Below are 24,489 nucleotides of genomic sequence, written 5' to 3' on the forward strand. Positions count from 1 at the left end.
TGAAAGTATGCAATCAAGATTTTGTGGAAAGTTTGCTATAAATGGTCTGAGAGACTGTAGCGATACGCTGAACCGTTCAGCGACCTCCAAAGTCTGTCGTTGAACGAAACAAAAAAATATAAATTGCATACCTTTAGGCGCATTGGAAAGTAGATGAGTGGAGTAATACACTTAGTAATAAAAAACATATTTTGTAAAGAGTATTGCATAACTAAAGGCGTGTTATCTAGCTGAAAAGTATATGTCGATGCCTGTTTCTTTAAACAGAACTGTCAAAGAGACGATCATTGTTCAAGTAAATGCTAATAGAAAGTAAACATCATTCTCAACATCATGCATCTTGCAAATAAAAAAAACAAAAACATTAACCAAAGATCTGTTACATTTTAATTTCCTATCCTAGCACTAGCAAAAACGGAACCTTTTGCATATTGTGTTTGAGTTTTTGTTTTTGGCAGCTTGGTTTGGTTTAGTTTTGTAACCCAAGTAGAAACACATTAGCTTCGGTTTCATGCTCGACCGCTTTCCGATTCGATGCGTATCCTTGCCTCAATACAATTTTTCCATCCACTGTCTACATTCTCATACGAAATTGGACGATCTATGCTATGCTAGATGGAAAGTAATAACACATTTCGCCCCCAAAAAAAACCCCCCATTCCACCGGAACAAAAACTGTAGCAGCAATTTTGTTTGTAAATATTCATCCCATTTCATGTCGTCCATGACGGTTTCGTCCTTCGCGGTAACAATGCAAAAGAAGTAGGTTTTCCCGGTCGTCTTCAGCCTATGGAGGCGTAGATTCGCCCAAGGCTCACCATCCAACCGGCGGCAGGCCTAACATGCCCCGAACCGAACCGTGGCGAACCGGATGCTCATTCATACACGCTCATGTAACACACACTGCATACACAGATACCAGATAAAGCACACACACACAAATTCGTTCATTTCTTGATGCGCTCCTAATTTTAGTCTTCTATTTCGTTAGTTTACCTTCCGAAACCTTCCACAACAATAAAACGAAACAAAAACTACTAAAGCCTCTTCCGTCATTTCACTACTGTCCGATCCTTTTGTGGCTCCTCCTAGTACGTTTAGTCTCGAACGGATCGGTCCCATACCATCAGAAAATAGCAACAAAATGCAATCCCTTAACATCACCGTATTGAGCTACTGTTACCGACTTTCTCCTCCCATCTTACTCACAGTTTGTCGTTTTTTTCTTTCTTTCTTTTGTATGCATCGAATGAAATTTTATCATGCTCATTGAAATAGCTCAAACACACATAAATATATATATATTCTTTAGATACTTACCTTGTCTTGTCTGCATACGTTTTTTCGTTGTGTGACGTGATGATCAATCTAGTCCAGTTAGTTGATCGATCTTGATCACCTAGTAGCTCGCGTATACGTACCATCGCACGTGCGCACCCGCATGCCACAATCACCTAGCTAATGGAAAATTGTTTCTCTTCCTCTGTCTCTGTTCCCCGCCTTCACTTGTCTCCTACGCTCGATCTTCTACGCTCGATCACGGACGTGTACAGACAATGTTCGCGCTCGAAACGCATCGACGTTATCTCGCGGATAACGTTCCCGCTGGTGTTTGCCCTGTTCAACCTGGTCTACTGGAGCACCTATCTCTTCCGCGAAGAGGAGGAGGACTAAGCGAGTAACGAAGTTGCAATAGCAAAACCCACGTAGCAGAATAGCACCATGTCCACTATTGCTCTAAGTGACCGGTTCCAGCAAACACTACGTGCTACGTCAGCTCTCAGCAACCCTAGATGGTAACGGTGCGTGAGATGACTTCGAACGTAAACGCAACACGCTTTACATGCCGACGGTTGGAAGGATGAAGCAGCAAACGGTCGCCATGGCAACACGCATACAGTCAATCGCTCAACAACAACATCAACAGTCATAACGCACTAAGTCTACGATCGTGCCGTAAATGTTACGCACGACAAACAATGTTACGCACAGTTTCATCAGCACCGCAATAAGCTCAGCTCAGTATATCAACTCACACCCCCCCAATAAAAACAACAACAAATCAAGCATGCCTGTTAATATGTAGCACATAGTTCGGTTTATAGCAAAAGCAGCAGCATTTATGGAGAGAAATAAAACAATTATACCGGTTCACACAAAATACCCGTTCACTGCACAGCAGTAATCAACACTTCTAACTTCTCGCCACTATCATGGTGAGCTGATGGAATCAGGTCTAGTCATACAAGGACAGCAACACAGTAGAGCCACGTCGCGACAGGATAATGTTTCATTCTAAGGCAGGATCATTTCTTCAAGACAGCGCCGAAAAAGGTAGAGTTGTTAGGGGAATTGCATACTTTCAGGCCCAAAGGAAAATTATTTCACTCTCATCGTTTATATTAAGGTCATGTTCAACTATATGCTCAACTCATTTTAGTTCACCCATCGGTCACACAGAAACACGCACACCTAAGTAAACCCCATGCTGCCATTTGCTCGGTTTCTTCGGTAGTTTGGACAGACAGAGTGCCTTTAGCTTGGAATTAGTTCACCTTTTCATCGGTAAGCTCAACAGTTCGGTTTTGTTTCTATTCTATTGTTTTCCTCAGACAAGGCAGGAAGAGGTTGTAACGGTACGGTAAGCACACATTAATCACACAAAAATATACATTCAGTGTACGTCCCGATCTCATTAAGCTAGTGCCATAGTTGTTAAAACATTTGCGGTTGTGAATGCGGACCGGGACAAATCACACGTACAAGCATACACACAAAAACACACACGTTGTCGGTTTTTCTTTGCCAGAAACAAATCCATGTTTTCCAACATTCGTTTGTTCTTTGAAAACCAAAAACAGACCGTTAAACTTGTTCAAAAATGGCTTATTCGAAAACGAAATTATAGGCACAATTTCTTGCACTGGGAAGATTTTCTATCCTTACTAAGAACTATACTGCTAAAGCAACAATCAGACAGATGTGCGTGCTTTTGTTGTCCTTTTACGTCGCCAAGTTTTGTTTTATCCTGTTGCTCATGTTGCATAGTAAAAAACAAACAAACAAAAGAGAATTAAAACTACCAATACAATAGTAAGTACCCGTAGAGCGTTTGGGACGCAGTCCAACATTATGAAGTGCTAGTGCGTGCGAGGTGTTGCAAAACCGTTTGGTATTTTTGTACAAAAACAAAACGCATTACAAAAAAAAACAAACGAAAAAAAACTCTATGTGCGAAACAAGCAAAAGGAAAACAATGTTCTTTCATAAAGCTATATCCAAAACAAAACAATTTAAATACGCATATACTAATGCAGTAATCACCTAGGCATGGAAGGGAGGCCACACAGATAACACAATGCAAACAATCGTATAAACTATTCACGTGCAGGAAGATAAATAGTTCACCAGTTTTCTTAAACGTATAAAGGCACTAAGCATTATAAAAACGAAACAACAACACACACACACCCACACAGCAGGAAGCGAAACACGAGCGATAATTAGCGAAGGAAGAAAACTTTAATGTAGTGGATTAAATTAAAGCAAACAAACAAACAAAAAAACCAAGGGGGAAACTCTTTAAAAAATTACAGGGTCATAGCTATTGTTGGCACGAAAGCACAACATTAAGTAAAACGAGATTCTATCATCACCGCTAACAGATTATAAACTGATAACAAGATCGTGTAAAGTATAAGCAGCAAATGAATAACAAACAAGCTATCCATAGTGAACACTATGAACAACCACTACACACAGGACACCAGCACGTCAAAAGAAAAAAACAACACACACACACGATCGCAGCAACCCTAGGGGATAAATCTTAGTACTGTAAGCGAAAGACATGTCAAACAAATCGAACGAAGATTATTTTAGATGTTATAAATGGTAGAGTATCACTTTACTGTGCTGTGTGCGAATGCGCGTATTGAACGGAAAATGAATGGAACCGGTGTGCGTGTGTACATGTGTCCGTGTGTGTGTGTGTGTGTGTGTGTGCATTTAGAAGATAAACGAAAGTGGAAACGAAAGTGTGTAGTAAGGTAGAACAAACAAAATGGAAACGAAATGGCGTATGATGCGGAAGAAAGAATCGTACCGAAACAAAAATGGCGCAAGTTAGCTGATGGCGTGTTAAAGCATTACCGAATCAAAACAACAACAAAAAAAACAAAAACCAAAACTGAAAACTGTTCTCTGTAGTGTTTTTTTCTAAGTAAGTACACAACAAGAAAAACATAAGAAATCTTTGCTAGAAAGAGAGAGGGGAAGATAGGGAGAGAGAGTGGAAGAGAGATGATAGAGGTAGAAAAACAAAAACAAAAAACTTTAACAAGCTAGATCCCAGCCATTCGATGAGCTGCGTTATGTGGTTGCACGTGTTTTTATATGAAATTTTAAAACGTATTTTCTAGATCAAAACGCTCTAGAGACCGAATCCTGGAGGGATCCGGCTGGGTATGAAGAAAAAAAAAAATGCGCGAACAGAATGTGGAATCAAATAAGCGAGTGTGAACTAGAACTAGATCTTCTTCATGCGCTAGATAGTTTGTTTTCTTTCCGTTCGTTTCTGTTTGTTGTTTGTTTTTTGCTTAGCAAATTTTCCAAACAAACAAAAAATCCACCATTTTGGGTTCATGAAACAATATACACGGTACGAGCCGGGCCCGTACCACCGAAAGGTTTTGTTTGTTTGTTTCGAGCGAGGGAAGGCGATCGGAAGTGACACAAAAATGGTAGTTTCTGCTAGTTCTGGATGTTAAAACGATGAGAAAAAAAATATATACGCAGTGTATAGTTTACAACATTTTCACGCAGCATTGCGAAATTCGTAGTTTCAGCAGCGAACCCAGCAGGTCGCGAACAAAACAAATCGAATTTTGCCCACTAAACTGTATAGTTCGAATCGGGTTTGTGGTTATATTTTGCCGTTGCCGTGGCGACCGTTGTAGGGTTTCGCCCGCCGGACTGAAATATTTCCATTTCATAATGAAAGATTTCATGCACGCGTGCGTGTGCAGCCGTTGTACGGTGTTGTATGTGGCCTTCCCTTCTTGTCGGCCGGCTCATCGGATTTTAGAAAACGAAGCAAACAAAAAGCAAACTCACCCTGTCCGGCGTTAATGCGATATTATCGTCGCGTAATATTTTGTTTAAATGTGTTGTGAGGTGTTATATGCATACTGTTAGCCGCTGTTTCTCTGTATCGCGTTGTATCACTTCGTGCAGCAAAGCAGCAAAACAAAAATGGGACGCTCTGTAAGCGCGTGTCCAGGACACGTGTACCGGCGTGGTGCAAGACGTGGGTGCACACAAGCAAAAGCAGAGCAAAACCTACTGAAGTATCGCTAATCGAGTGTAATAAACAATCAAAGAGAAAATCTTATCTACGTAAATATGGCAAAAGGTGTCAAACAATCTGTCTATAAAAACATAAAACTGTAGATTTTCCTACGTGACGTTGGTGTTAAGTGGGGTGAAAGGTAGAAGAAAAAGAAGAAGAAGAAGAAGAAAAAAAACCCTTGTAACTGTGGTGCTGTGCATTAAACAAAAAAAAATGAAAACAAAAAAAAAACAACACAAGATTTTAACGAAAATGTTATTCGTATTCGAGCCGAATCCCATACACCGAGAACCATACGGCCTAGCTGCGTTGGTTCGTAACCGAAAACAAATATTAAGCAGAATCTAACTGATAGCAGCTAATTATATTAAAGTTGTACGACGAGCAGCTCCACACAATTGGCATCTTCCAACCGTTCTGCCATTGCCACTTTACACGGAACTTTAACGGCAAGTAGGTTTGCCAGCGAGCCACTGATATACCATCAAGCAAGATGTTGTCCATAAGAAGCCTAGAAGCCGAACTAACGATATACTCTCAATATACTCTCCCAGCACACCTTTCTCAGCTGCAAGAGCGAAAAAAAAACACAAACCTAATGCCCAACTAATGTCGGTCAGCGTGTTTGACCAACCGAGGGCAGGATGAAGGACGGTCAAGATATCAGCACAAATGGGAGAGTAAATCGTGTAGTAAGAAACCCCGTAATGTACTTGTGTAAAATATACTAGTGTCGAATCTTTGAACGTTTCATGTTACAAAAAAACAAACAAAAAAAACACACACACACAAAAACTGCAAACACAAAACTCCCCGTGCGGATGTGCATGGCAGCGCCAAAACCAAAAACAAAAAATTAAATAAAACTAGATTTAAAAACAAAAGCAAAAAACAATGAGATATAAATGCCCATGGTCACTGATTTCATGCCGTGGGCACACTGACGATGGTGGATCAGTTTGAATGAGGATGATGTCTATCGATAAGTAGTAGTTTACTTAAATGCACGTTTCTCACACGATGGAAGAAAACATATGTGACCGCAGCAGCCAGCCAGAGAGGGAATACTGTTTCGTTTTATCGCTAAACCACAGCTCACTGCGATGCAACGCGGAAAACTGCACAGTATGAATCGGCATGGAAAAGGGAAATACAATTATATAGGAAACCAGGAACGAACAGGATGCTATTGTTTGTATAGTGATGGAGGGAGGAAGGGAGAGGAGGATGGGATAATGCAAAACAAAAAAAAAACATGGGAAAAACATGAAAAACAACAAATAATGAAAAACCCGATTGAATGCGATACACGTGTTAATTGTTTGACATTTTGAAATATTTCATTATTTCGCTGCATCAGCATGGTTGCTGCTGTTCTTGGGTCAATTGTTTCATACACAATTATCTTCCGTTGTTCTTGTTAGTGTTCTTAATGCACTAGATCTCTATCTCCATGCGTCCCCATTTGCTAAGCTCGGTTCCCTGTGTCTCTCGTTACTACGCTACAGCGTTTCGCGTTGTAGTTTTGTTATTATTACTATAAAATAATGGTTATACTACATCAGCTTTACGGTACGTTTTATTGATCAGCTTCATTCGTTCCATCAGCGTTATCAATTAGACACGATCAGGAATGCGGCACTGGCTCTCTCTCTCTCTCTGTCACTAGCGCGATGCATAGTCTCGTATAAGTTAGTTTATAAATTAGGATAAACAAAAAAAAACACAAGAAAAGGCTAACACTAATTGATTACCGATAGTGGAGCGCGGAACGTGAATGAGTGGGATAGCGAACAAAAAAAAAACACGAGCCGGAACGGATGAAGAATTAAGCAGAAATAAATTATATACAAAAAACCGAAAACACGAAACATGTGTTTCATTTCCATTATGCTCTAGGTTCTGGGATCCGAAATTGGACGTAACTCCGTATCACACTAACTGCCAGGGGGTTATATGGCCTTTCCTCTGCTTACTTCTTTGTATTTTCCCTTATCCACTCCATGTACTCGCTAATGCGTGTGTATACACCCGGGTAGCCCGGTTCTCCACACTTGTTGCCGAACGAAACGACACCGACCTGTGTCCAGCGGGCCTCGACCAACATCATGAGCGGTCCACCAGAATCACCCTGGCACGCATCGACACCACCTTCTGAAAATCCGGCACACACGAAATTGTCCGTGATCGGTTGAAAGTATGCCCGGTTGCAGTCTTCGTTTCGCCAGACCGGTAGTGTCGCTTGCTGCTGCTTGGTCGATTCCTTACCACCGTAATACGTTGTGCCCCAACCGACAACCGTTGCTCGCCGACCTAAAGAATGAAGATACAGATGGGAAAGATTTTAACTTTGGGTCACATCAAACCGTACGATCGCACCTACCTGCTAGTCGCTCCTTGGACGGTAGATTTGGCCCCGGTAGACACACCGGTATGACGTACTTCGACTTACGAACCGGTTTGTCCAGCACGAGCAGCGCAATATCGTTGTAGAATCCAACGCGCGAAAACCTTGGATGGGCACGGACCTCCGTCACCTTGTACGTAACCGGAGCCGACGGTTCCCCGTCCGTGGACAGATCGATATCACCCAACCGTACGGTGAACTGGCGTGCCGCAAACGGACGTTGCCGAGAGTCGCGCGTACAATGGGCCGCCGTCAGGATGTACTTCGTGCCGATCAGTGATCCACCGCACCAGAACTCGGTACGCTTTGTGCCGTGCAGAAAGATGGCTGCCATCCATGGCCACTGTCCGGTAGGTGCCTCGATACCACCCACGATCCTACCGGACGAGTACTCCTGCTGACCGCAGTCCTCCGGATCAACGATGTTATCGATCGGCTTCAAAGTGGCCGATAGAACCGCTCCACTATCCGCCGGAGATACCGTGTACACTGGCACGAGTGGCCGCTTGGTGGTGGTGGTTGTAGTCGTCGTACTCGTCGTGACCGATGGTTTAGCAACGGGACTGAGTACTAAGGAACCACCACTACCCGATCCGGTTTGCTGTGGTGGTCGGGATGGTCTCGGTGTCGTCAGCAACGTACTGGTGGTTGTAATCGGACAACAAACTCCCGGCACAAACAGGCTCTTGAAGCAGAGCGATTCTCGCAGATGGCTCAGATCCAAGAGCAACCCCGGACACGTACTCAAATCCTCACACCTTCCCGGCCGTCCGTCGGGCGTACGACACCGATTTTCAATATCCTTCGTTGACTCCACGATTTTGTCTACAAGAAAAAGTGACATATAAACATTGAAAGACTTTTGATGATGAAATTCTTGGCTCCTTCCACTTACTGCTCGGTGCCGGTTCTGGACGACGCGTCGTTGTAGTCGTCGTGGTTAGCCGCATCTCCTGATGTGCCGGATCCTTTCGCTTTACCTTGTTCTTCTTCTTCTTTTTCTTCTTCTTTTTTTGCTCGGTTGCTGCACTACCTGCCGGTACCGGGACGGATGCGATCTTGTTGTCGATCGTTCCACCGAGCGTTAGTTCGTTGTCTTCCTTACGCTGTGCAACTACTGCAAGTGATCCGATAGTGGATGAATCGACTGTTGGCTCCAAAGTACTGGTGGACAAGATCACTAGCGGTCCCGAGGTGACCGCACTGATTGCTTCGGAACCCTCGCCATTACCACCATTACCCACCCGCTTGATCAGAGGTTCGATTGTTTTGGTAATGTTTTGTCCGAGAACCGTTTTCGTGAGGGTGAGTAGCGCTTCTGGGACGGTTTCTTTCGTACCGGGGTCAACCTGCGTGATGGCACTGGCTTCCTGTCCCTTGGTAATGTTTACGATGTACCGACCAACCGTATTCAGTGCACCGAGCGTCTCCGACAGCTTATTGAAGGCCGCATCGGACAGTAGTCTCGCTCGTGTCGTGCTCGTTTCTACTACCGGTACCGGAAGCTCTGGTTTGGCGGGCTGCTCTTCCTCTTCCTCGTCATCCTCTTCGTCCTCCTCCTCCTCCTCATCATCATCGTCGTCATCGTCGTCATCATCTCCTAGGCCAAAGTCAAAGTAATCATCGTCATCGTCCTCATCGTCGTCGTCGTCTTCCTCCTCCTCAGCGGGACGCTGTTTGCCAACCGGACGCAACTTGGTGATCTTCGATCCACTCACAGGAACTACCGGCAATCGTGACCCAGCTGCCAGATAAAAATTAAAACCAATGTACCAATATCCACATTATTCATAAGCCTCTTTGGCCGACAACTCCACCCGCTTACCTCGAATACCGGAATCGATCAGGGCTGGGCTGGATCTTCTGTTTCCTCCGCTCGAACTATCGCCCCTAACCAGGGTGTGTGACAGGAGCAGTGCCGTCACCAATAACACTGTAACGGACAAAAAAGCAACAAAGATGGAATGATTATGAACTTGCGTGTGGAGAAGCAAAAAAAACCCTCTTTGCAAACGCACAAACAGCATTAAGTAATCGCGAAACCCCTGGGAAACCGGTTTCGCGAATTTAGGCCACTTTCTTCTTTGCTTCAAACCACACCATATGCAACATGCCTCCAATCCATCTTCCGACACCGACCGGCGAACCTCGTTTGGACGGTTTTGTTGTTGTCCAATTTTAAATGCCTGCAGGGCATCCGGAACTAAGGAATATGTTCGCATGTGTGCACTTCCATCGTTACCGCGTTTTGTTCCGCTTTTTGATGGTTTATTTTTGCTGCTTGTGACCACATGTGACCAAATGGTGCGTTATGCAATTTGGTCCATTTTTGCGGTCTGCGTTTGTGGCCGCGTAATAACCACGTCGCTAACACGTCAAGGCAAATGTCAGTTAAGGGTTTGTAATTCAATGTAATCCTCTCACGATCATCCGCGCAATTGATATTCATACAAAGCAATGGTGAAGGCTTCGCTAGGAAATCTAACCGAACCGACGTGATAGGACGTGACATTGGATTAGTAGTGGTAAATAAATGATTTCCTGATCAGCATGTTTTATAAAATCTTATCAATGTTCTCCGCTAGTAACGCTTTCGTCCTCAGTTTTCTTAGTCTTTCTCAATCGCCTTATCATTTTCACATATTTGAGAATTTCCCTTCCAGAGTGTCCCTTAGTTTTTAATCCGCTTAATTGCTTATACTTTTTAATATGTCATTTTCTAAACATCGGTGTTAAAATCCCAAACAGACCGGAAGCACTAGCGCAAGTAAATTGCGAAAGTAATCATGCTGAAGTTATGTTTCAACTTTCGTTTTCATCCGCTTGTCAGTGTACCTTTTAGTACATTAGTAAACATGTGTTTGCGGGACAACTGTAATGCAGTATGCTTGGCCTCTGCATTGTCTGCAGTCTCGGAAACTTCTTGTTCACCTCGCAAACAACGGCAACAACAAAAAAACGCAATCCAACCAACCTGGGTAATGGATAAAATGTTAAATTATTATGATACGCCTTCCCGGTCACCCCTTCCTTCCTCACCGCATGTCCCATTTCCACTGCACCGTGGCAATGTTCTGCAAGTCGGACGAAGTGAAGAAAATAAGACACAATAAATGGCGCACGTAAGGAGCGTTGGTGGTGGACCCGCGGCAAGGAGAAAGCAGGAAACCCGAACCGAATGAACTGTACGGAATGCTCTCACAAACACACAAACCCCTGCTTGTGTGCACGTGTGCGCGGGAGGGCGGAAAACGACAACGGACGTGCTTGAAATTGTAGCAAAAAGGGTGTAAAGATGGAATTTGTTTACAAAATCCAACATCCGAATTTTAAGCGTGCATCCTCAACCTGAACAGCGGGTGCGGAAGGGTTTCGGAAAGATGCAAAACAAAAGGCAAAAAGCTGAGCGAAAAGAAATTACTTCTTGCATTACCATTTGCACGTGGCAAGGCAACGTGTGCGATACCGGTGTTGGAAGGTAAAGGAAAGGTTATGTATTTTTAACGGTAAAAAAACACACACAACGACGGTGGAAACGAAAACTACGTTTTACGTTCATACCGAACGTGCTGACAAAAGTAAAGTTTGAATCACACCGATTACGCATAAACTCAAGCGCACCGAAGAAGAAACCAATCCGCTCCACAAACGTCAGATGACGCGTTCGGTATTTGCCCGTCCGTCTAGAGATCTAGTAGGTAGTGCAGCAGTGAAAGTGAATTATGAATCATTTTGTGCTTGGCGTTTTGGTGGTGGTTCCGTGGTTACGATTTCGCTTCGGTTTCGGTTTCGCATTTCATACCAAGCGGTTCTTTCCTTTGGCCGACCGATCATCTCAAACTGTTTCCTTTGTTTCGTTAATATGTCTCATACCGTAATTTATAATAACACGTTGTTGCATGAAATGAAGCGGCGTAGTTCAGTTGCTATGGTTTAACAGCGTTAAGAAGGTTGCGTTCCGAGTAGGTTAAGGCGACGGAAATTCTTAACCGTTCCGCTTATACCTACTGCGTAAACCTTCATCAAGTTACGGTAACGCTAATCCAAATATCGATTATAATCTGGAAAAAATGGGATTTAATAATGTATACTTAAATTCTCATTACAAAAAGTTGCCGTAAAGATGCCTCAGCATTAGCTACGGCTGAAACGTCAAAGATCTCAAACGCATTAGACATAAGAAATCGTTCATTATTAATCTGTTGAAACGAATGCACACATTCTTCACGCTACGGAAGATTTCCCAAACGAAGAGGAAAGTAAAATCGTTCTGCTCACTCTCTGTCTCTATCCACAGCATCCATTAAATCTTCCGTTAGGTCATCAGCCATCCGAAACCGGTTCTTGAAGCGTTCAACGATACGAATGACACCATGGCACGAGATCATTAGATTTTCTTGCTGCCACCGTAAAGAACGTGGCGTCTTCTAGCGGATGGCGTCAAGGAGTGAAAGTAACGGCAGTCCCAATGGTGATTCTAATGTGTTATATAGCAGGTGATAAAATGGTCCCCAAGAAAATTGAAAGTCTTTGCGATGAAAGACGTGAGCTTTAGGAATAAGAATGCCCCATGCATATAAATTACTATTTCTATTCTATAACTGCTAATGTACTAGAACACTTACTTTCACATTTAAAATAGTCTTAGTTATAAAAAAAGTTTTAAAAGCTTCGAAATTAGAACTCTTTTACTGTAACTCTTCCCGTTGTTCAAGACTAATGTCTAATTATCTAAATATCCTCTACTATTGTTACCGCCACATAATTTGTCAATACTATTTCTTGCCAATTTATATAACTAAGAACAACTAACTAATATAAAGCCATAAAACCAGCTGCTAGAAGCTTTTTCCCACCTCCAGCATCATTTGGGATTATAAGCTTGAAATATTTCATAGACTATCCTGGATGAAACATTTCATCAAAGATAGTAAAGAATTTCCAACATGTACGCAAATGATACTATTACTTGCTAATTACTCTTCCGTTGTGCTGCTTCTTTATGTAAGGGTAGTTTTTTTGCAAAAATTCCTTTTTTTATTTTTTGCTACATTATTTAAACAAAATCTGAAATCCTTCTCAACGTGTCAGCATCGAATAAAAGAGTCATTAAATTTCGAGGAATAGGGAAGTGACTTGCGCTTTTCGTATTAGGGTTAAGTTCTGATAGTCAAAAAAATCGTATGAAAGGAACAGTAAATAGGCTAAGATGAGTGTGCGCAGACAGTTTAAAACGTTTGCGAGAGAAAAAAAACATTCACCTGAGTTCACTTAAGGATGATCGTCAACGCAACATTTCTGCTGCACATTTGTGATTCGAACCGCTGCATTGAGCAGCATTTTCATTAAATTAAAACATCTGAACGAGAAAGCTTAACTATTCGCTAAGCAAGCCTAACAAGCCGGAGCCGCTTATGAAATCTGCGAGTGGAGCACATTGGGGGAGTGGAATGGGGAGGGGGGGGAGGGTGGTTTTTCCCGTACCACCCCCGTACCAACCATTAATCGCGAACGTGACACGCGACAAGCAGCAGTGCTGCTGCTGTGTTTGATTTTTGGGCTGTTGTACCACACGGAACCACATTTCCCATGCCGCAGTTTCGCTTTCATTCGTTTCGTTTGTGTAACATTTTCCACAAACCCGGGGGATCCACCGTCGATTACACACTCTATCCGCTTTTCACTCGACACTCGACATGGCCACCCCGTTCGTGCATATTTAACTTCTTTGCTTGCTTGCTTCGTTGGATCAATTTTGCAATTGTTATTGTTTCTTCGGCAAAGCCGTCAGCTCCACCACCATTCAGAGCATCGCTTTTTGACCTTCCCTCCCCCCTATCGGCATTTGCATGTTTGCATTGCTTTTAAGGCCGCATTTCTTTCCATCCGTCTCCATCTTCTCGTACGCTTCAAATACCGAAAAAAGGAAAACAAACAAATAAACATCGTACTGTTTCTCCGTTTATCATTTCTTCATTACAATGAGCATACACACACACGCGCGAACGTAGCCAAACGTAACCTGGCAACCGGGGGCGACGGTGAGTGTGTTGCTTTTGTATCGTCTTGTAGCCTTAGCCTTTGCCTTCTTCGCTTTCGTACATTACAATTCGCCAAATGCTTATACCCATTTGGTGAGGTTGAGTTTATATTGTTGAGCTGTGTGTGTTGTTTCCTTTTTTTTCTTTTTTTTTTTGGTTGGGCCATTAGTCCACAGCGACCATAATCAGTAATGAGCGTTACCCCTTCCCTCTTCGGGACGCGTGTATCTTTCTCCTGGAGCATAACGCCAGCAACAGCAACAACAACAACAGCAAACAAACGGCACCTTCATTTCCCTTTCAATTCGGCAGGACGGCGACTCCCCGGCCTAATGATGGCTCGAACAATAACCGAAAGATTGCACAACCGAAAGCGGAGATCCCCCCCCCCAGCAGCAAAACTGATAATGATACGGTGCGGAATTATGTAGCATGACGCACCGGGTAAGCGCACAGTAGTGCGGCGGGCCGGATCACGATTGCACCGGATGGAATGGAAAACGCAACGAGAGCGCATCGTGCCGGAACAGCGCCCGCTCGTAATCAACCCCGTTGAGCTCGGGCAGGTTGATTGTACGCAAGCCTTTTTTGGACACTTTGGCTAGATTGGGTTGGATTCGTTCGGGGTCAGATGGCCTTACCCGTACAACGCATCCGAATGCACGAGTACCATCCATTATGCTTATTACGATGTAATTTCATTTTGAGCCACTAAACTGTCATTGCGATTGTTGCTTATCAACACTTGCAAGCACGCGGGAGAGGTATTCATCATTCAATTATCTTTTGCAAGGGACGCATTTGTTGCTTGTATCGTTTACGATAATTCGATAACGTAACACTTGGTAACAGGGTGAAAGTTACCAATGGAACAAAGCTTTTGCGTAATGAGTTTTTACACCAAAAAAACACAAAAATTCGTGGTTCATGGAGGTCTTTCTGCAATGATTTATACTGCAATTTGTCCTGTTCTTGTCCTGTGTTAACTTGAAGATTTTGTATAACAACTTTTTTCCCTAAGATCGGAGACATTCTCATGACGTGATCAGTCCACTCTGGTTGATACATCCTCTAAGTCAAGGATCTTCAAACTACGGCCCGCGAGGCCCTCCCAAGAGATTCCGAGATTAGACCTCAGCTGTGGCTATTCTACTCAAAGCGACCCGCCACCAAAAAAGTTTGAAGACCCCTGCTCTAAGTAATATTTCCTTGAAGTTGGGCAGTTTAAAGTAGAATCAAATCTTGAACAATAAGTAATTTATATCGGAAGTTAAAAGGCATTTCTCAATGTCTCATTCATATTGAACCTGACGTATGTCTCTTCTTGGGCTTTAATGACCTTACAGGTCACGCCGGCCATTTCTGGCTTACTAGACTTATTTTTACCACGTAGCCGGATAGTCAGTCCTTGCTACGGGGGGACGGTCCGGATGGGATTTGATCCCCGGTCCTGCCCGTGTGGACTGGCGCCGTTTATCACATGCACCACCGAGCCGCCCCTAAACCTGACGTATGTACAACTCGTAATAAATAACTTCTAATTGATCCCACCATATGTCTATTGAATCTGACGTTTGTACAACTCGTAATAAATAACTTCTAATTGATCCCACCATGTGTCTATTTAACCTGACGTTTGTATAACTCGTAATAAATAACTTCTAATTGATCCCACCGTATGTCTAGTAACTTCTTCTGCCAATCACCGCGTCTAGTATCTTCTATGTCTAGTATCTTCTTCTGCCAATCACTGCGATGATTGGAGATCTCTTCCTCTTGTAGGATATTAGCTTGGCCACTGTTTGATGTTAATTTAAAATTTCTCTTGATTGATTGACAAATCATAAATGTCAAACCTTCTCCAATACTGCAATCGCTTTAAAAGAACCTTTAAACTCCTGCATCACTTCCATCCGTTTGCCATCATAATCGCTTACCGAACCACATATCGAACAAGGAAGATACGCATCGCAAAATCTATCATAAAATGGCCACCTATCATGGCGACCTTTCCATGAAAGGAAAACGTAACTCCTAGACGCCCTTGCCGTGTAACACACCCTAACGATGTCTTTTTAATCGACCCATCAATAAAGTTGTATTGCAAAAATTAAGAAAAAAAAAATCACACACACGATCGTAAACATTGAAAACATCACTTTCAATATGTTTGCAGCGAAAGGTGTCAAGATAAAGCGGGCGAAGATAGGAAGAAGGAAAACAAGAAGCAACACACACACACGGACACGCACACGGGCATAAGTGTTTGGCGCCAGCTTTAAGCCCAACCGTGATTAGATGGCGCCAATCTTTGCCTTCGTTTCCGTTAAAGCTTCTTGCCTTTTACCCAACCTTCAGCCTACCAGCAGCCGATCGTCAATTACTGTCACTTTTAGCCGGCTGTCAATTTTTATTACACCATTTCGCCCGCAATTATGCACCTGCACCGTACGATCGCGGAAGTGCGGGGTCGGAAGTGCAGTAAAAAAAAACAACAACCACTCGCACACCCATCCACTTCCTGGGCCACCGTGTCTCAAGAGGGGCCGTGAAAATGGCCATGAAAGCGCACCACACTGGTTAATGGTTTGGTCCTGCTAATGTTTCTCAACGCCTGGTTTGAGCTTATGATAGGCGAACGAAAGTGAAAAGATTCGTGATCGGGCGTGTTTCGATCATCGTCGTTTGCCGCAGCGTCTCTAGCTCAATCTGTTTTATTTCTTTTTTTCTTTTCTTTCCGATTCCGTCTATAGGTTTCGTTATTCAACCTGGCCGGCGGAAGGTGTTGGCAAAAAAAAACATAACTCAGTCTCCCCGTTATAGCTTCTTAATCGATCGATCAACTTCAGACGGGCTCCAAGGTACGCGTGCCCCTTTTTGGTAGTGGATAGGTAAAAGAAGAGAGAGAAAAAAACAGATACATAAACACACACATAAAGAAAGTAATTATATAGAGAAAAAATCTTTCAAGCCAGACCAGGCAAGGGCCGGTCATTGAATGAGTGGACGCCTACAGTAACCAAGCCAAACACAACAGCAAAAAACAACATACAAACAAACGCCCATTTTGCCACCGGTCATACTTCAGACCCCCCACATTTATCTAATCGATTAATCAGCGCGAAATCTTCCTTCACATTTGTGTGTGTTTTTTTCTTCAAACCTCCCCTGAGGAGTGAGGAACAAGTTTCAGCTACAGCTGCCGGAAACGGAGCTCCGAGTAAGGTTACCGACGTGGAACTGGAACCGGACGTATGTATGTACCGGATATGGGGATGGCGTTTTTTTTTTTGCTGAGGAGCAGCAGCCTAGCTGATATCCCGACGGATTCAAATGGAGAAACTGGTCGGTTTCGAAACCGAAAGGCCGAATAAGTTTACGAAGCGATCGGATGCGTTTCGGAAGATGTTGGAAAATAATTAAATAAAACTGACCCCAGCCGAGTAGCTGGAACAACTCATTAGCTGGTGACAACGGTCAGTGCAAGTGGTTCGTTCGGTTTGAAGTTTCCCTATATTCTCTCCTACCTGATAATGATGATGATGATAACGCGAAGCGAACAAAATAGTTTGCATACATAAAATGGGGATCAGGATCGTTTACATTAGTAATGTAAATTATTAAAATGATATTGATTTCTATTCAGGTTCATGCTTCTGAAGATTTATTGTCGTTGAATTTGTCGTTGAAAATTTTGTCGTTGATCGCTCAATTACTTGTTTGCTGTTAGCTATAAGGCTGTGTCGTTGGTTCACAACGCCTGAAAGTATGCTATCATTTTTTCTACTATAATTTGTTATAGTAATTAGTCGTCTAAGTTGAATGTGATCAATCCTTTGTATGAAAAAAACTATCATTAACAGTATGTATATTGCATACATTTAGGCAATAATACCCTCAAATTGTCAACTTAAGTCAAAGCATGTAGTACGCTTAAGGAATATTTCATTAAATGTCCACTTCTTCAGTACTACTTGAAGAAGCAGATAATCATCATGAATCATTGCATTTTAAACGCACTGCCCAAACAAAGGATAATTTGAACATTTTCCCGATCGTTTTGAGTTCAGCGCTTCTCGCTGAAGTCTTTGTCTATTTGCCTTTAATTCAGCATCCTACTACGAATACCTGTCCAACCACAGCTTCAGACACATCTGTTCACAGCTAATGATGCTACATTAGCACGTACAACCGTGACAACGGGATGTCTTCGGGTAGACTGATGAGCAACATCGATCTACACGTGGTTACTTCGCGGCACAATCATGACTTTGTGTTTGGTAAATCAAGCCAGACCGCCAGACAAGGGGTACAAGCGGCGAAGAATTCTTCCTTCAGCGGAAGGGCTAAACGGGACGTCCGGCATTGTCCAGCCGGTTATGCGATCATGAAGAATGGGGTCAACCGTGACGAACAGCAGGAACCAAAGGGGATGATGGAATGAATTCACCGAGTGGCAATAAAAAATAATAAAAAAAACTCCTCTCATACACACGAGTTGTGTGGTACAAGCGCCGTATCAAACGAGCGAGAAATAAAATCCAACACACACACACACACACACACACACACACACACACACACACACACACACAGACACAAACCCAGGCGCGGATCGGGTACTTCAACCTGTTGGGAACTTGATGAATATTTCATGAGCGCCAAACCGCCCTCGAACCCGATCCGATACGGGTACGGTACTGTGTGATGCTGGTCGGATTTTACACAGCTCCCTTTTGGCCACGCTGTCTCTTTGCCTGCTTGCTCTTGTTCGCTTTCTTCGCCTTTTGAAGGGGCTTTCATTTTCCGGCGGTTAAAGTTTATCGCTTTATTAAGCGGCGATAACGGTTGGTGATTGACCGTGATAGATCAGGACCGGTGGTCAGTGGTTTTGCGAATCACCAACCGGCGAAGGAAGCCTCCCCCCTAAAATAATACCACAAATTTAGCCAACAAAAAAACACGAGAGGGATAATTGAAAGATTTTGATACTTATGCAAACAAATGTAGATAGATTTATTCAAATTCAAAACAACAAAAAAAAGCCCCTCGCGTTGACGTTATTATCGACGACCGACTTAAAGAGTGACAGCTGTCACGCGGTATGCAAACATTTAGGCGTGCAGCTTGTAAAACATGTCATCGTGTTGATTATTTAATAGCTTTTCGCACCATAATTTATTACCCTCCCGTGAGTTTATTTTCATTGCAGTACTGATTTACAACCGCACCGCTGTGTGAGGGATGTCCCAGTTTGTACAGATTTATGGCTTTGCGTTATGTTTAGTTTCGCAAAATTTACAAACAAAACCCATCGGTGTATACTAATCAGGTTAATATCAGGTTGAGGGGCAAAGAGCATAAAAAATATACCGACAGATGAAACAAGCGCAGCCTTCTTCCCACGCTCAGTATGTTGAGGAATTGATTTAAAAATAGTGTCCCATTTTTTCATTTTTCGTTTATTACTTCACACGGACGCATGGGGTTTGGGGGAAGTACGGTTATATGATGGAGTAAGAATCAGGGATAACGCTACCGTGACCTGCATTTGCCTTGTGCAGGATGTTACCCAGATGCAGCCAGATGGCATTTGGCCAGCGAAGTACCGATGCTTTCCTCTGATGACACATCCAAACAGTTGGCCTTGAAGGCTGCACACTAATATCGCACCGAAGGAAGGTTTTCTTTGTCACATTTATTTGTCTTCGAAAACGTGTCATTTGCTATTCCCAATACATTGAACAGCAAAACGCAATTAAGATGGAATTATAAACGCAAATTGAGTCACCATCCACTTTGTGCCACTTCATCAAATTTAATAGCTTTAACAACCATCGTCCTTTTTATCATTCAGTCCCGATATCTTTCATAGTTTGACAGATTAATCATCCTCATGATATTTGCACAATCAATCTTAAAGACGAACTAAAGTCCTTCGAAAACCAGCTTCGCAACCCTCGGCATCCTAATGATAATTAGCTTTCGCCTACTCGCTCGCGTTTGTATATTGGACGTGTTTTTGGTTCCTGCCAACGTTCGGTAGCGCCCAATTATCATTTCTTAATCAGAAAGGAAAGCTCATAAATATTCAACAACCAATGCTGGGACTAAAGCCTTTCGGGCCAAGTATTGGAACGATTTGCGAAACAGTGTTCACTTTAAATATTTTCCCCCGGCGTCTTTTACAAAGGACGTGATATACCTGCTTTAAATGAAGAATGTATTTCACTACTTTGTTCGCATCGCTTTCTTTACCCGGTTGACTTCTGCTCCGGCCACTGATCGAGTTCATGATGCAATCGGCGTACTTTTGTGACCCCATCCAAAACCGGAGAGAGCATAAACCCGGACACGCGTACCACCAGCAAGAAGGGGTGTATATGGTCGGGAAAGCCCTGAAGGTAAGCGAGCGCTGCAATGGCTGCAATCGTCACCCGGTCTGGAGGCCATCGCATTGATGACCCACTTCCAGCAACAGAGCCGAACGGTGGAGAGTGGAGAGAGATGATTTCGAAAGAAAGAAAAGAAGGAACGTCCACTGTTGCGTCGCAACCGGTAACCATTACGCAACTGCGCCAACTGCAATTTGAACATCGGTAATCCGTAGCTAATCAAACATGCAACACATTTCACCATACGACCGGGATGAGTCACTTGTGCGTTGTTCGGAGGTGTCACTACAACACCCATCGGATTGGGCATCATTTCGTTTGTCACGTGATTAATTTGAGGGGGGGAAACTATTTCCCTCCCGTGTATTTTATTCTCTTGTTACAAGATATTTGTGTCAAAATTTTACAACCATACGAGAAAGCGTGTGGCCATAAGCGAAGTGTGTTAAAACTTAAACTCTCATAAAACCATAAACAGTCGCCACTACGTTTGACGGTGTGATTTTTTTTCACTCCATAAGTGTGTCTTTTTTGCTGGAGATCTAAACTTATGGAACTCAATTTATTGCACTATTATACATAATAGTCTTGCAAGAAAATTTGTGATTTTTGTTAAATATTACCAATTTAAATATTACCAATAACGAAAATAAATTACCAATAAATACCTGCATAACATAGACAAGAAATTCGTCATTGAAACTACAAGAATACTTTTTCCAATTTTAAGTAATTCCTAGAAGTCGTTATCCTTTACGGTGTCAACTATAGACATTAAGTTATAAAACTGTTCTTAAGAACAAATTACATATACGATTGCATACTTTTAGGCGAAACCCTTCCGTAATGATTCATCTACTTAAGCTATAAAAATAATCAAAAGTGATTAAGATAACTTCGGAAAATCAGAAGAATGCACTCCGTACTTGATGTAGTGTAAGTGATCATTTGCATTATCACTTTTTCCACCCCTGTCAGTACAGCCCAAAAGCAACACACACTAAAACTGAAATGTGAAATGTATTCCCGGATATCCCATGGCGTCTTCCGTGACGCCGACGCAATACGCGACTCGATCCAAGATCCGGCCAGCTACAAAATCACACACAAACACACACACACAAGCAGTACACGATCGCACGATTGCGTGCCACGGGCTTCAATCCATGAAGCCGGTTAAGAAAAGACGAGTCGAGATTTGATACTCACCCACCCCACTTCCCTCCTCCCCACCTGTTAAGCGAGATTCGATCGAAGTTCGCAGTGCAAAAAAAAAGGGAAGCAGTGCTGTAGCAGCGTCCGGAAGTGAGACCTTTCCATGCGAGATGAGTCGCAGAGTAAAAGTGGCACCGTGTTTGGCATCATTTTGACAAGGGAATGCATTTTCCTTACCTTCCCATTTTTTTTTATCGGGTTTAACACTACGATAGGTGGGATGAATGCTCACATTCACATTTTCCCTTACATTCGCTTTGGAAGTGCACGCTGCAATTGTGCATTGTTTCACGCACACGAATCACCGGATGAAGCGCCCCCAAAAAGGCACGATAAGTAGAAGGGAAGGAAGCTTTTGAAAGTGGTTGGTTTTATGAGATCAGCTAATCGTTTGGCAATCGAAAACGCGGGATCTCTCGATGTGAGCGATTAATTCGTCGGTGTAGATTTCAGGGGAGTTAAAGCTCATTAAGAGAGAGAAAATGGCCGATTCGAACTCGAGTGTCAATTTGTTTTGATTCACCAATTAGCTTGGCCGTACCTTACCGGACAAATTTTGACCTCAACTATCTGCATTTCTTGTAGCATTATTGACAATAATTGGTTTCCTTAACAAAATTTCCATTTTGTTCAGTTTAAATATTTTGAACCAATATTTTTACTCTTTCAAAAAAAATTCAAGGATGTTGATTTATTTTTCTATCACCAAAAGTATATTTTAAAAATTATCGAATTCAAAAAACAATAAGTAATAAAATGTTATACTAGTTTTACTACAATACTTTACATGCGCGGTGAACTTGAAAAATACCAGTATTCTTCTAAGAATATGTTTCAAATTTAAATTACATTTCCGGGTGCGTTCTGGCATAATAAATAAGAACTCGTTTCACCGTGGGTTCCCATTGCTCATTCATTTATTTCCCATATCTCATTTCTGAGGTCTCATATCTCACACAGCTTAATGTGCCCCATCATTTTCACCAATCCGTTTTTATTTTTTAAATATGACCACATAAAAGCACCGTTATTTTACTTTTCTTAATTCATTTATTATTACCATTTAATGGATGGGACCCACATTGAAACGGTTTAACTGGAAGGGGGAACTTTTTTTATTCGTTCGTCCAGATAAACAATATGCGGATCCGGACCAGTTGCCGTCCAGCCCGCCAGAACACTACCGTGTGCCAACTGGTGAATTGTTCCAGTTGTGAACCCAAAAAAAGGTTTAAAGTTGCAAACCAAATCACCAAACCTTTCCCACGCGCTGCTTAACTGCACTTACCCGCTAGTGGCACATTGGTCCGAAATGTTGATCCCATGCTGAATGGCTCCAGTGCCGCTCAACGCGCAGGAGCAGGAGCAAACGAGGGTTAAATGCGGATGTACAGCCGTCGCACGGGTAGGGGTCGCCACGTCTTTCAGATTTGGCGCTGTAGCTTGATGGGTCTTTTCTTCCTTTGTATGTAGGTTTCTGCTGCTGCTGTTGTTGCTGTTGTCGGTACCAATCTCCGTTTAAACTCTCTGAAGGCGCATGCCGGAAATGTGCGCACGCCAAAAACCACAAGTACAAACAGACACACACACACACACAAACACACGCACTCGCACACGTGCACAAACGGATACGTGTGCGGTAGATTTTTTTTATTTCTTTCTTCTTTTCTACTATTTAACGAACCGTGGGGCCGGCCACTCTTACATAAGGCGCTTCTGGTTGTAACTGCTTCTTGACCACGCCATGCACGCACATGCGACACTGTCACACGCACTCGGTCGGTGGTTTTTCCTTTTGCACTTTACGCAATTGAAAATTTATTGCACACCCGGGGTGCCTGCCAGTCGAGCAGTGAAAAAGACGAATAATGAAACAAACAAAAAAATTGTACGTATATGCAACGATTATGCCGGATGCACTGCCGGCAAAAAGGACGATACGCGAGACGTCGTTATATCTTTTTTTTTGTTTTATTAAACTTTCCTGTTCCCTACTACCGTCGTGTGCCTTTGAGACCTTATTTTTTTCTCACTGGCGTCTTGTTTGTTTTACTTTCCGATGGGAGGTTTTACTTTTTTGTTGTTGTTGTTGCAAAACCAAAAGGGTAGACACCATATAATCTTTTACCGTTAACAGTTAACCCAAAAGGTGTACGGGACGAGAAAGATGGTGCATGCAGCCACATGGAGCGAACACAAACAAATTAAATATATCTATATGTACACTTCCGGTTTCGGATCCCGGTCCGGGGAAGATTGGCGGCAATGGGTTGCGGTAGGATGACTTTCGTTTTCACCATCCAGCGGTACACAAATGGTGCGATCCCGTGCCCATAACGTGAGATATTGCAAAAGGTTGACCAGTGTGGTACAACCGCTTCTTCTGCGGCAACAACCCGCTACCCGCACTGTGCAACTTCACTGCAATTCTAAGGCCCGATTTGACACTTGTCTACTTTGCTCCATCGGTAGTCGGTAGGCGTTAGATCGATCGATACGAATCAATGCAAAACTCACACTTTCAGCTAACACCGATACACAGCGCAAACAGCCACAACGGTGGCGTTGATCAGAGCGACGAAACAACAAAACGTGCGAGCGCGCGCGCGTTCAAAAGACGTCCGGTGCGCGTCACGTTTCGATCGGGTTTGTGGTGGCACACGCGACGATCGTACGGACGATCTTGCAGCGAACCATCGCACGCTGCGTACATTTCTCCACCATTTCTTCGCTGCCGGTTTGGTGTGGTGCGCGCGCCCGCTTTATGGAGAGGGAAAGCCATACGAAGAGATGCGAGCAAAGGGTTCGTCGCTTTCGATTGCATGCAGGTCCCACCTACGATGGGCGTAAGGTGCTATATTAGCCGGTTGCGAAGATTGCAAGTTCGATAATGTACCAGAGATAGAGCGAAATGGGAAAGAGAGATACATGGAAAGAAAATTGTTAATAAGCTTGTTTTCCTTCGGCAAGTAGTAATAAGCTCGACTGCAAACTATCTGCAAAATACTGTTTTAATCTAATTTTAATTGTTTTTTACACTGGGTATTTCAATTTGTAGTGCATATTGCATACATTTTGGAT

General features: G+C 43.0%; 2 protein-coding genes across 16 annotated transcripts in view; one reads left to right on the forward strand and one right to left on the reverse strand.

The window, feature by feature from the left end:
- LOC125761428 (glutamate-gated chloride channel) overlaps window positions 1–7,221 on the forward strand; it is a 91,396-nt gene extending 84,175 nt beyond the window's left edge. For all 14 annotated transcript variants that reach the window (XM_049422542.1, XM_049422544.1, XM_049422541.1 and 11 more), the window contains one exon: window positions 1,554–7,221. In XM_049422542.1, the coding sequence (XP_049278499.1) occupies window positions 1,554–1,674 (121 nt within the window). In that variant the 3' untranslated portion in view covers window positions 1,675–7,221. The remainder of the gene's footprint in view (window positions 1–1,553) is intronic.
- On the reverse strand, window positions 6,665–24,057 carry LOC125761419 (serine proteinase stubble). Of its 2 annotated transcripts, XM_049422527.1 has the most exons (5): window positions 22,697–24,057; window positions 9,583–9,690; window positions 8,653–9,501; window positions 7,734–8,582; window positions 6,665–7,663 (listed from the first exon to the last, which is right to left on the reverse strand). In XM_049422527.1, exons 1-5 carry the CDS (start codon window positions 22,731–22,733, stop codon window positions 7,323–7,325), a joined length of 2,184 nt encoding a protein of 727 aa, XP_049278484.1. In that variant the 5' UTR covers window positions 22,734–24,057; the 3' UTR covers window positions 6,665–7,322. The 2 variants fall into 2 exon arrangements, with proteins under 2 accessions (XP_049278484.1, XP_049278483.1); XM_049422526.1 differs by lacking the exon at window positions 22,697–24,057 and having other exon boundaries at window positions 9,583–11,092.
- Between the last annotated feature and the right edge of the window lie 432 nt (window positions 24,058–24,489).

This window comes from Anopheles funestus, chromosome 2RL (genome assembly GCF_943734845.2).
Source record: "Anopheles funestus chromosome 2RL, idAnoFuneDA-416_04, whole genome shotgun sequence".
NCBI lineage: Eukaryota > Metazoa > Arthropoda > Insecta > Diptera > Culicidae > Anopheles > Anopheles funestus.